The 13,886-nt window shown below is 50.0% G+C and overlaps 1 protein-coding gene across 1 annotated transcript; it reads right to left on the bottom strand.

Moving 5' to 3' along the window:
• Positions 1 to 7,942: 7,942 nt before the first annotated feature.
• LOC109200558 (uncharacterized) lies at positions 7,943 to 8,672 on the bottom strand. Its single transcript, XM_019356156.1, has 2 exons — positions 8,411 to 8,672; positions 7,943 to 8,325 (listed from the first exon to the last, which is right to left on the bottom strand). The coding sequence occupies exons 1-2, from the start codon at positions 8,670 to 8,672 to the stop codon at positions 7,943 to 7,945; spliced, it is 645 nt and encodes a 214-aa protein (XP_019211701.1).
• Between the last annotated feature and the right edge of the window lie 5,214 nt (positions 8,673 to 13,886).

Here is a 13,886-nt window from a genome sequence, read left to right as displayed (position 1 = left end):
CCACAAGCAGATACTCCTCATCCCCGGAGCGCCCGCGCCTTCTGTGCAGCCAAGAGTCGAAGGCGATCTCAGGTGTTCCAAGTGTCTGAAAAACCAAACGTTCCATTCCTCTGAAGTGAAAGGCAACCCTAGGAATATAGACGTCGAATACAACTTTGAGTGCATGTCGTTCGGGTCCTCGTGTTGCACGGCTCCAATGTTCAATGTACCGCTTAGCACCAGAGACGTCAACACGTGCACATTCACTGAGATGAAACAAATGTACATAGCCTGCCCCAAATGCACGCAACCGATTTTTTCTGAAGTACTAGTGGATATCGAAACCCTAAACTCCCAGTGCGTAAGCTGCCAAACACTCGCTCGCGCCTAAGACATGGCCACGGCGATGGAAACTAACCTCGCCGTAATGAAAGCCGTCACAGGCATGCTGTACACCAAGCTTCTAGATACAATAGGGAGACATTACCCAAACATGTTTGACGTGAAGGCCTGGGAAAGGGATTGCGCTCTGCAGGGCTTAGGTGCACAAAACAATTTGATGTTGTATCTAACCGTTATAAACAACATGGGTGTCAAGGACGAGTTTATCAAGGAACTGATGAAAGTAGCATCACAGCAACAAGAAGGATTCGGCTCCTCCGCTGGCACAGTGAGCACCGTAGCGTGTGTAGATGACTACGATCTAGAATCCGATCCCACGTACATGAGGAGTTTGGCCTGCAACACTACTCGGAGCTGCATATTTGATCTCGAATGCGAGGATGGCGAGGATGTTGGAGACGACAGCAATGTCACCGCGGTCTCTGATAATACAACACAGGACCAATCCAAAGCGTCTGAGGCGCTGGATGTGTTAGATGTGACAAACGATCCATCTGTAAAAGACAAGGAGATGGACTCTCCCGGGCAGGAATGCCCAGACTCAGCCGAACAGGGCTTAGAGACTCTGACACCTGCATCTATCGCAGAGGAGGCTTCCGAACAGGGCTTAGAGACTCTGACACCAGCATCTATCATAAAGATCGACAGTGAAGAAAGACCAAAGACTGTCATGGATGATGATGATGATGATTACCGATGATGATCACTGTCATGTGTTTGTTATAGACTGTGTGTAATCCCATTTGCAGGTAGTATATCTCACGTTGTTGGTGTTGTTTTTGTTTCACTGTACATACAATAAACTGTTTTGTGTGATACCAAGCGCGTGTGATTATTGTACAACTTATGCTTTGTGTATGATGCACAACACGCCACGTTATTCCTTCACATATGCCATTATCACCGTTGTGTAGTTGCAAACATGGATCTGAGTCAAGCGGGTGACTGGAGCGGAGCGTATCATTTGACGGTGCGTTTGGCCCAACACACCTCTAGCGTGCAACTCGTGGAATATTTTTGGTCGCACACGGTCAACATCGAGAAAGTGATACCAACAACGGTTATTCTCACAGAGCCGGGTGAGGATGGTCTCTATCGCATCCCACTGACCAAGGCGCAGTCCAGAGTCGGCAACTGTCTAATAATTCGGGTTGCGTACACAGAGAGCAAACAGGACGATCGCGGTCTTATTACAGCCAAACACCTCACCGGAATGTACACGAACTCTAAGGGCCACGAAGTAAGGACGGTGAGCATCCTAGCAAGAGCACCGTTCGCATGGGTGAAACCGCACGTCCCGTCACACGTAATCGCAAATCCGTTTTTCGGGGACGCGGTCGACAGTCATCGTCCGGAGTCGATCGTGTCTAGGATATACTCCGCCGCGGATATGGAATTTCGGAACTTGCTATTTCACGTAACTGGCGAGGACAAAGACATGTACATAGCAGAACTTGTCAGAGATACGCTGTCTAGGCTGGCGGCTCCTTTGGCATTCAAAGTCGTGTACGAGCAAAGCAGACTGACCCTAGAGCACCTGCGTCGCGAAACGTCGCAAGGCGCCGACGGTACTTCTTTCATCGAGCCCGAAAGGGACCTGTGGGGCACATCCGTGTTATGGACACTCTCTAGCGACATAACACCCGTGGCATGTACAACTGTTAACCAACACGACCTGTGGCCCATGCGTGCAGCTAGTGAGTCCGCTAAACGATCCGCTCTAGGTTGGTTGGAAGTGGAACTGACGCGCACCGGTCTAGCTATATCGAAGCGCGTATCGCAAGCCGCTACCCGGGAGGTCATAGACGCTCCGTACTGGGCCGTGATACTCGCGGCTTTGTGCTGCGGAGCGCTCACCGTTGGTGTAGTGCGACGGAAAAACTGTTGGCTAGCCTCAAGGTAGACGCGAAACAGTACGGTCGCGTTAAAGAGCTCTGTCAACGGTGCGGGCACGACTACCGCGATATGCCAATAGCCTGCCCCGCAGAACCCAAGAGAGTTTTGGCCGTGAAGCAGATTGACAAAGTGCTCTTCGGTGACCTGTGTACGTCTCTCTGCGCTAGAGTGTTTTCGGCACGCTCGTCTTCCGAAGATGGACACGCGTACGCGAGAACCCAAGGACCAGGACGATGCCTTAATCACAAGCGCCCCTACACCACGAGCCTCGAGGAGGAATGGGAAAGCGAGCACAGCAGCCACGGAGTGCAGCAGAAGACACAGGATCAGCGGCGCGAAAGCAAGTCGAATTCACGTCGGACCAAGAACACAATCCAGACCTCTGCGGCGGACACGGCGACAGTCAACCACAGGGCGCACTACAGCGAGCGAGACGAGTGCCACGGCCACGAGCAAACATACCCGTGCGCGAAAAGACAGAAAAGACAGAGCGAGCCGCGAAGAACGAGCCAGACCCAGGCTGGTGGATGTGGCAAAAACGGTACCGAGACCACGCGCACGGACGAACAGGAGGCGTCCAGTCGCGGAAACACAGAGTCTGGGAACTGTACAGGGAAAACTGGGAAGCCGCACAAGAGTCGAGTGAAAAATCGACCTCCGTTCAGTGCTGGCGAAGATTCTCGTGTCGCTCTGTTGGATATCATGTCAAACTCTTCCATTTGGACACCCAGACGGACCCCTCGCCATCTGAGGAGACTATCGATGTCACACAAAGGCCTTTGGCGGCACACACGATAACGAGTACGCTCAGGGAATGACAGAGACTTTCGCCGAGTTGACTAGATGGTTAGAGTCATTCGAAACAACCGACGCTCGTGAGACTATAGGATTCGATTTGGCTATGGAAATATGCGGTTGTTACGACATGACGATCCGCAGATTAGAGAGCTGTATAACAACGGGCTTGTTCTCGGAGTGTAGGCACATGCAGAGTTTAGCTGATATAGCCCTGGCTGACAATGTAATAGCTTGTTGCACAAGACTGTGTGCAGAAAATATACCCATCGAGACCACGGGGTTCAACGCCATCACCGAGCATGCCCGCGAGACCGATGCCAGTCTCTGTGAGAAACTGTTGTCCATCGTGCAGCGATTGAAACCCGTCGTGTCACAAAACATGCCCGACACCAGTGGTAAGTTGACGGAGCGCTTCCAAGCGCTGGTAGAGTTGGTAGTCCAGCTCACGACTGTCATCGTAAACACTACCGATGAACTCACACGTAAAACGGCGACATGCGAACAATTACGCAATGAGAAAAAAAATCTAGACAACGTATTAGCAGCAAAGGAGGAAGATCGCCAGTCTCAAGCTGACGCACAAAAACTGACCTCGGAGAGGCGAATCCGAGATCTGGCCGGGGAAGTCGATGAACACAAACGCACGGTTCAGAAACTGACACGGATACACGAGCAGTACAAGCGTACGAGCGAAGACGGCATACAGAGGCTTGTGCGGGAATTAGAAAAAGCTAAAAAAGACACCCTTGAAGCTAAGAGAGAGTTCCTTTTATTCCAAGAAGACAGCGACCAAGCTAAAGCTTGTCACAAGGCGTCGATAGATGATCTCAGCCACAAGTTAGAGAAACTCGTAGTCGACAACAACAGTCACTGCAGAAGAGGGAGAGTGAAATCCAAACCCTCTCTGAGGAACATGAGTCACTGCGGGCCAGCCTGGTCACTTTGACAAACCTGAACGGCGCACTGGACAGAGAGCTAACAGAGAAAGTTAAACACATTTCCAATCTTGAGCGCGCACTCGAGAGCGCGAAGGCCGAGGTTGACCACATGGAAGCTAAAGTAACTGAAATGAACACACTGGTGTCGTCGATCCGCGTGTTGTCTACCGCACTAGATGTGGAGCTACGAGGCATGCACCCAGATGACATACTTCGCATGATCCGCGAAAAGACCGAGGCGTCGGCATTGCGGCTACAAAATGTGCTGCAGCAAACTTGTGTCGCCCGCGAAGATGCAAGAGACGCAATCGCTCGTGCGACACATAACACCGACATAGTGTTTGACTTGTATGAGAGTGTGCTGACGGCAGCGATTTGGTCACTTGGTACGGAACAAGCCCCCATGGATGTCAGCGAGGCTAGTAGGCGCCGAATTAAGCGTAAGAAGGCGAAGGCCTCTGGCACCATAAAATACGACAAACAAAGGAAACGCGAGCAATCGCCCCAACCACTAAAGCCCAAGATCGAATCGACGAGTTATGGCTTTAAAAACATTGGGTCTGACTTAAAGACCGAAACAACATTCTCTGATCCCACCACGTGGATCATTGGTAAAGCTGAGCGAAAGAGTACAGGTTTCACACTGCATAACAGTGGCCAACTCAACAAAAAGTACATCGGTGTACCGAGTTGTATAGTACAAAAAGTGTCGAGTTCGTATGATAGGGTCATACTGGTGAACCTGGGATCGGACTCGCCGCTATCGCGTCTTTACGATATGCTGACACCTGACGACGACCCACACCGTGACACTCGCAGTCAAACATCATCATGTCATTGCTTACAATTCGCTTCCCTGGCAAAAACATATCAAGCATGTGTGCTGGTATGCTGGTCTCCAGGGGGCATCTACGAACTGTACGGTCTGGATCGCATGAGCGAGGGTGTGTATATAATAGTGGTCGAAAGCGGCGGCAACCCAGGCCTGGATTCGAGCCTCGATCTTGTGAAATGTTATTACATTATGGCCGGAGGAAACAACGCGGGCGCATACACTTATAACCTACTGAACATGGGGTCCCTGACTACAGACTTACCGGCGAACCAGCGCTTTACACATAATAGCAGCATGGCGTGCGTGGGACCGGTAAATGTGGCTATCGAGCCTGTCGCAAACACAGATGTTACGACGGTTACAACCCTTGATATTGTGTTGAATGGATGTGAATGAAAATCACACAGACAGTTTGTATGTACACATGGTTTTATTGATGAATAAAACATTACCTGCTAAACATACATCAAGGCTTCTTTACTGTGAGTACTTTCCATTAACCGATCATCCAAGCAATGTTACATGTACATTCTCAGAGCTTTTTTAACACAGAGGGCACAGACTTTACAGGTAGTATCACAAGAAACACAGCACACATGACCGCAATCCGACAGCCAACACTTGTCTTTTCCACACGATGTGCAACTCCTGGAGGTCACGCCTGCGGTTGTAATGTTTTTCTTGCCAACGTGTTGCTTGCAAAGAGGACATGCGATGAGCATGGCCTCTTTGTTTCCCAAAGAGGTTATGCACGCTTGGCAACAAAGGTGGCCACACTCTAGGTAGACATCACTTTCCTCTCGGCAGACTGTGCATTCGTAAGGGTACGTGAACATGTGATCCTCATCAGGTGGGGGTGTTGTTGTACCTGCCGAGCACACGAAACAACTGTAAGCAACTATGACACACACACACACACACACACACACACACACACACACACACACACACACAGTGTCTTACCCACAACGCACAGCTGATTGTGCTGCCACTGACAAATGGGTGACTCTCCCGAAATGGCGACATCAGCTGCGTCCACGTTATGGTCGTCATCGTAAGATGCGGAGAGTCGACAATCATCACGAAACCGACCATCGGTCTTCAGCACATCGGTGACCGTGGACAGCGGGTCGCTGTAATATAACACGGTGGGTAACGTTGGGTTGGAGTCCTCCTGGGTTAGATCATCGTCCAGGAGCGACGCACCTCTCGGTACATGCTGCGGCGTCGTAGGTATAGAGTACGGCTTCTTTTTCATGGTGCGGTGCTTTGTGCGAACTTTCAGGTGTTTCATGCGATGATCAAACATGTCTTTGGGCCCCGCTGTGGACCGGCCAGTTATCATACCGGGGGTGGCCTCCGTGTAGATGAGGTCCATGCCATGGTCAGTCAGGGCTATACAGGGAGAGTTGGATGACAGGGACATGGTGTCGTTCCACACCGTATCACAATGTATGTCATATCTCTTCAGCAGGTCTCGGATACACGTTGGTTCATCGCATCGGATTTGCAGCAACTTAGTATCACCCGAGTGGCTTTTGACGAGGAGAGTCACGCTGTGGGGCTCCTGCACAGGGGATACATTGTAATAATATTATTATTATCATTATTGTTTTCATGTAAACACACATAGCTTACAGTGGGTCAACAGACACTACGAAACAAAATAAAAATCACCTTACATGCTTACAATGCAGCTGGAAGATAGTGTGAGAATCACAGGCGATTGTTTTGGCATCCTTTGTCCAACCCTTAGCAGTGACAAGGGCGTTGCAGTCATTCATGTGCTTGTAGAACGAGGCGCCGGAGCATGGAGTCGTCAGTATAATGTACATATGTGACGCTGTTTTGCTTGCGTCTACATAGGTGTTGAGGATTGTATCGAACGAACCCTCCGTTATAAGAACGCAACTAGGGTCCACCCACAGATTTCTTGCTCTGCGTAACAGTTGTTTCTTGATGGCATTAGCCGACAGGGTGTTGATTTGCATGCATACTATCGTCAAATGTTGAGTTGGCAGTTGATAGGGTTCTGTGTCCCATCGTGTCAGGCTCCACTTTATAACACCTGAATCCTCGGGCGACCACACATTAATGTGAGCTTTGGGTTCCCAGCACCATCGAATGGCCAATGTTATGTACTCCATGGCTGTCAGCGAGCGATAAGTGGGGAAACAGCCTGTGGTGGTGTTTGGGTTTGTTGCACTACAGAAGAGTCTAGCTGAAAACACACTATGTTACTTCTAAACTACGAAACTTAAATGTATCTGGGGTTGAGCTACCCAGCCAACCTGCAGCGCAAAGCTGGCCGACCTGGCTACATTACCCAGCCGACCTGGCTACATTACCCAGCCGACCTGGCTACATTACCCAGCCGACCTGGCTACATTACCCAGCCGACCTGGCTACATTATCCAGCCGACCTGCAGCGCAAAGCTGGCCGACCTGGCTACATTACCCAGCCGACCTGGCTACATTACCCAGCCGACCTGGCTACATTATCCAGCCGACCTGGCTACATTACCCAGCCGACCTGGCTACATTATCTAGCCGACCTGGCTACATTACCCAGCCGACCTGGCTACATTATCCAGCCGACCTGGGGTCTAATCTCATTGTGAAGAACGTGTGATGATCACATTGGACATTCTCGGTGGATCACTGAGAAATATGGCCATGTTAAGCTGGTTGTTCTTGTGGTTGTTGTGCGCTCCAATCCTGTCTTTGTACACAAAGGCTCCTTCTTCACACTCTCCACAGCCTAGAGGACGCCCTGGTGTAATAGCAGACCTGATCCTGTTGCTGACCGTCATCGCTGTGCTGTGTGGTGTAGTGTGGATCCGCGCAAACCAAAAAAAAAAACAAAAAAAAACAAAACATAAGACCCCTGAGGGTGAAACATGTTCCAATGTATGAGTCTGTATGAGTCTCACCACGTAATGAAATGTATCTGTACCAAGGGTTTTGCAGAGGTACTTGTTGGTATCATGTATCAAAAATAAAAACACTGTGCTGCAATGTGCAATGGTTGTTATTTTATTTGTCAAATACAGTCAAACACCACGTTTTACACTCATGCTGGTACACCACATGTCTACACAGCCGAAGCCCCCGCTTGAGGAGTTACAATCTCCAACAAGCTATAGGGGTCATCGGTGAAGATGCCAAAGATGTGTAAGTTGTACACAGCCAGAATCAGCGAGATGCTGGCCTTTGCCTCGTTGGGTACCGTTGGGCATCCAAATAGTTTTCTGAGCGCACGGACTTTCCCAGGGGTGCCTTTGTTCATGTTGTATATGCTATAATATTCATCCGGTAGGATCAGCACTTCCTGCACCATGACGTCCAAAGCTCCATCTACAATCGTGATCTTGTCCAGGAAGCTGCGGTCTCTGACGGCACGATTGAACGCGGGCAGCGTCGAGCCGATCATGCGCTCGGCTGTGTGGGTTAACTTCAACTGTGTCAGTGTCCGTTCTGCAGAGAAATAGACATAAGTATAAAAGCAAAAAGGCGTTTGTCAAACATGATGGTTACTGGACAACGCAAAGAAGTACAGTACCTGTCTTCCCCTGCGGTCCCTGTTCCACCAAGTCCTGGTACAAGTAGGTATTCATTTCATGAACCACTGACAGCAACAGTTGGGCTCGGACCTCATCCTCCATGCTGTATTCGACTAGAGCCCGTAGGCGATGCACATGGTTTGGTATTTCCATCATATCTGTTGTATCTGGGAACTCATCCATGTATCTGGCGAAAATACGTTCGGTTAGGTGAGTGCACCGCTCTGCAATGTCATGTTGCCACGACTTGAGTTGTTCCATAGCCATAAAGGTATCGTACGTGGGGTGGCAGTGTATGTATATACGTGGATGGTTATTCAAGCGATAGAGCGATGCCGACTCTGAATAACTCGTACAACTTCAGGACCGCTTTATTTAGCAAGTTAAGAGCTACCCGACTGAGTTTTGTACAGTGTCCCGATCTAGACACACTATGTCACCTCTGTATCTGGGGTTGAGCTACCCAGCCGACCTGCAGTGCAAAGCTGGCCGACCTGGCTACATTACCCAGCCGACCTGCAGCGCAAAGCTGGCCGACCTGGCTACATTACCCAGCCGACCTGGCTACATTACCCAGCCGACCTGCAGCACAAAGCTGGCCGACCTGGCTACATTACCCAGCCGACCTGCAACGCAAAGCTGGCCGACCTGGCTACATTACCCAGCCGACCTGGCTACATTACCCAGCCGACCTGGCTACATTACCCAGCCGACCTGCAGCGCAAAGCTGGCCGACCTGGCTACATTACCCAGCCGACCTGCAGCGCAAAGCTGGCCGACCTGGCTACATTATCCAGCCGACCTGGCTACATTACCCAGCCGACCTGGCTACATTACCCAGCCGACCTGGCTACATTACCCAATATTCTTGTATGTACTACTAGTCACGCATAATACAATAAAGTTATTTATACAATCCCAAATCTTTGGAATAAGTACTGTCAATTGGGGACTCTCGCTCTCGGTCAGGGGACTGAGAGCGCAAAAAAGAAAATCCCCACACTCGTTCTAGTGGAGTGTCGTGTTTTGATTTGATGTTTTGGTTTTTGCTGTATGTTCGGAGAACTGTGCTTGTGATAAATAAAGACACATTGAAACACAACAGGTTCCATCGAGTTTCTCTTTTTATTCAGGACCGCTTTATTTAGCAAGTTAAGAGGTACCCGACTGAGTTTTGTACAGTGTCCGATCTAGACACACTATGTCACCTCTGTATCTGGGGTTGAGCTACCCAGCCGACCTGCAGCGCAAAGCTGGCCGACCTGGCTACATTACCCAGCCGACCTGGGTACATTACCCAGCCGACCTGGCTACGCAAAGCTGGCCGACCTGGCTACATTACCCAGCCGACCTGGCTACATTACCCAGCCGACCTGCAGCGAAAAGCTGGCCGACCTGGCTACATTACCCAGCCGACCTGCAGCGCAAAGCTGGCCGACCTGGCTACATTATCCAGCCGACCTGGCTACATTACCCAGCCGACCTGGCTACATTATCCAGCCGACCTGGCTACATTACCCAGCCGACCTGGCTACATTACCCAGCCGACCTGGCTACATTACCCAATACTTCTTGTATGTACTACTAGTCACGCATAATACAATAAAGTTATTTATACAATCCCAAATCTTTGGAATAAGTACTGTCAATTGGGGACTCTCGCTCTCGGTCAGGGGACTGAGAGCGCAAAAAAGAAAATCCCCACACTCGTTCTAGTGGAGTGTCGTGTTTTGATTTGATGTTTTGGTTTTTGCTGTATGTTCGGAGAACTGTGCTTGTGATAAATAAAGACACATTGAAACACAACAGGTTCCATCGAGTTTCTCTTTTTATTCAGGACCGCTTTATTTAGCAAGTTAAGAGGTACCCGACTGAGTTTTGTACAGTGTCCGATCTAGACACACTATGTCACCTCTGTATCTGGGGTTGAGCTACCCAGCCGACCTGCAGCGCAAAGCTGGCCGACCTGGCTACATTACCCAGCCGACCTGGTACATTACCCAGCCGACCTGGCTACGCAAAGCTGGCCGACCTGGCTACATTACCCAGCCGACCTGGCTACATTACCCAGCCGACCTGGCTACATTACCCAGCCGACCTGCAGCGAAAAGCTGGCCGACCTGGCTACATTACCCAGCCGACCTGCAGCGCAAAGCTGGCCGACCTGGCTACATTATCCAGCCGACCTGGCTACATTACCCAGCCGACCTGCCTACATTATCCAGCCGACCTGGCTACATTACCCAGCCGACCTGGCTACATTACCCAGCCGACCTGGCTACATTACCCAATACTTCTTGTATGTACTACTAGTCACGCATAATACAATAAAGTTATTTATACAATCCCAAATCTTTGGAATAAGTACTGTCAATTGGGGACTCTCGCTCTCGGTCAGGGGACTGAGAGCGCAAAAAAGAAAATCCCCACACTCGTTCTAGTGGAGTGTCGTGTTTTGATTTGATGTTTTGGTTTTTGCTGTATGTTCGGAGAACTGTGCTTGTGATAAATAAAGACACATTGAAACACAACAGGTTCCATCGAGTTTCTCTTTTTTATTCAGGACCGCTTTATTTAGCAAGTTAAGAGGTACCCGACTGAGTTTTGTACAGTGTCCGATCTAGACACACTATGTCACCTCTGTATCTGGGGTTGAGCTACCCAGCCGACCTGCAGCGCAAAGCTGGCCGACCTGGCTACATTACCAGCCGACCTGGGTACATTACCCAGCCGACCTGGCTACGCAAAGCTGGCCGACCTGGCTACATTACCCAGCCGACCTGGCTACATTACCCAGCCGACCTGGCTACATTACCCAGCCGACCTGCAGCGAAAAGCTGGCCGACCTGGCTACATTACCCAGCCGACCTGCAGCGCAAAGCTGGCCGACCTGGCTACATTATCCAGCCGACCTGGCTACATTACCCAGCCGACCTGGCTACATTATCCAGCCGACCTGGCTACATTACCCAGCCGACCTGGCTACATTACCCAGCCGACCTGGCTACATTACCCAATACTTCTTGTATGTACTACTAGTCACGCATAATACAATAAAGTGATTTATACAATTCCAAATCTTTGGAATAAGTACTGTCAATTGGGGACTCTCGCTCTCGGTCAGGGGACTGAGAGCGCAAAAAAGAAAATCCCCACACTCGTTCTAGTGGAGTGTCGTGTTTTGATTTGATGTTTTGGTTTTTGCTGTATGTTCGGAGAACTGTGCTTGTGATAAATAAAGACACATTGAAACACAACAGGTTCCATCGAGTTTCTCTTTTTATTCAGGACCGCTTTATTTAGCAAGTTAAGAGGTACCCGACTGAGTTTGTACAGTGTCCGATCTAGACACACTATGTCACCTCTGTATCTGGGGTTGAGCTACCCAGCCGACCTGCAGCGCAAAGCTGGCCGACCTGGCTACATTACCCAGCCGACCTGGGTACATTACCCAGCCGACCTGACTACGCAAAGCTGGCCGACCTGGCTACATTACCCAGCCGACCTGGCTACATTACCCAGCCGACCTGCAGCGCAAAGCTGGCCGACCTGGCTACATTATCCAGCCGACCTGCAGCGCAAAGCTGGCCGACCTGGCTACATTATCCAGCCGACCTGGCTACATTACCCAGCCGACCTGGCTACATTACCCAGCCGACCTGGCTACATTACCCAATCATTCTTGTATGTATTATTGATCACGGATAATACAATAAAGTGATTTATACAATCCCAAATCTTTGGAATAAGTACTGTCAATTGGGGACTCTCGCTCTCGGTCAGGGACTGAGAGCGCAAAAAAGAAAATCCCCACACTCGTTCTAGTGGAGTGTCGTGTTTTGATTTGATGTTTTGGTTTTTGTTGTATGTGCGGAGAACTGTGCTTGTGATAAATAAAGACACATTGAAACAGAACAGGTTCCATCGAGTTTCTCTTTTTTATTCAGGACATACACAATCATCATGTCACATACAGTGTGTTGCAATATCCCACTATCCTTATGTCACTGCAGTCCATGATATTGCGGCCGCTGCGAGTGTTCGTTGTCAATAGCCGCTCGAGTCGGAATGTTCGAGCCTTCGGCGTGTTTCGTTCCAGAGCCTTTCGTTCCAGATGGCTAAACCGTACATTTTAGCCGGTGTAGCGCTCAAGGTGCATACTTCCATGTAGTCTGACACATCATCGTTGTCGGAGGGCACGCCGTCGACTTTCACATACTTGAGTCTGAATGCCGATTGCGACGTTGCTTTGCTCGAAGAAGCGGTGGGGGAATCGTTACACTCGTTTGTTCTCCTGGCCGCTTCCATGACAGCGTACGCCAACATGTTGAAATATCCGGTCTCCATTTCTTTGGTAGCGGAGTGGCTTTGCTTGTGTACAACTCCCACACATTGTTTCTTCAGGTTACACACCAAAGTTATGTCTGGAGCAAAATAAACATTGTCACAGCTCAGGTCAGGTTGCAAAAGCAGTAGATTTTCATCGTCCTGATGGAATTCGTTCGGCGTAATCCCACCGGCCGTCCACACCTCCCTAAGAAGCGAAGCCATGAGTTTCACCCTCAGATACGGCTTCACGTTACCGCAAAGTTTCAGGGTCACACTGGCACACGATTCTAATCTTGCAGTGAACTCGGACCACATCGCGGCGGTTTTGAGGAAAATACCCTTCAGACGACCGAAGGACATGGGAATGTGAGCCAATGCCATCATCGCGCGGACGAGTTGCTTCAACAACCGAGACTTTGTGTACGGGCGAACAAAATTCGCATCGACAATCTTGCGGGCGCGGGCATTTTCTCATTCTCTGTTCCAAAGTAGAACGTGCGACACAACGTGTACATCTCCTTCATCTGACACGTCTCGCGGGTAAGCCACTCTACCGTGTGGCGCTCAGCTCGCTCGGGAAAACATTCGCACACATACGTACGGCACGCCGTTGAGTCGCTATCCGGAAATTTGTCAGGGTGTACCAACGCTATTGCAGCTTTACAGGCGTCTCTGAAGTCGCCCCATACCCCGGCTGTTGTTAGCATGTCGCGAGCGGCGTTGTCAAACTCATTCGTAGAAGCTAACAAACGTGGATAGCAGGCAGCGAACGTCAACGTGGTCCTCGTTCGATTCCACACAGTGCTGGCGCAGGGTCGTCTGCGAGAGTACCGGGTAGATTAAGTGCTAGAGCGGCGCATTCTTCTGTGTACAACGTTTGTGGATCGGTGGAGAGTAAAGTTTCCATGGTTTGATCACACGTGTAGGTTCCAGGTGATTCGCAAAGAATTAATAATGATAGCGTACAACGTAACTGCTTATATAGATCCAAGAGGTGGTGCGCACACATACACACACGCACGCGCAATTAGATTATACGCAGTCTGGACTTGATTTACAGCGACCGTCTCATGGGCGATGATGGACGAGTAGCTGAGGGGACTGTGGTACACCTAAATGTAATAAACTCAGTACTTCTTGGACACG

Source organism: Oreochromis niloticus, unplaced genomic scaffold, assembly GCF_001858045.2.
Source record: "Oreochromis niloticus isolate F11D_XX unplaced genomic scaffold, O_niloticus_UMD_NMBU tig00001884_pilon, whole genome shotgun sequence".
NCBI lineage: Eukaryota > Metazoa > Chordata > Actinopteri > Cichliformes > Cichlidae > Oreochromis > Oreochromis niloticus.
Note: the sequence above shows the minus strand (reverse complement) of the source record. Positions and strands in the feature narration are given on the sequence as shown.

What these genes read in the sequence shown, in the direction of transcription:
- LOC109200558 (XM_019356156.1), bottom strand. Translation starts at nt 8,672, where the DNA reads ATGGAACAACTCAAGTCGTGGCAACATGACATTGCAGAGCGGTGCACT. An exon ending in GGGACCGCAGGGGAAGACAG is followed by an intron (nt 8,326 to 8,410) that starts GTACTGTACTTC and finishes ATTTCTCTGCAG; the next exon opens with AACGGACACTGACACAGTTG.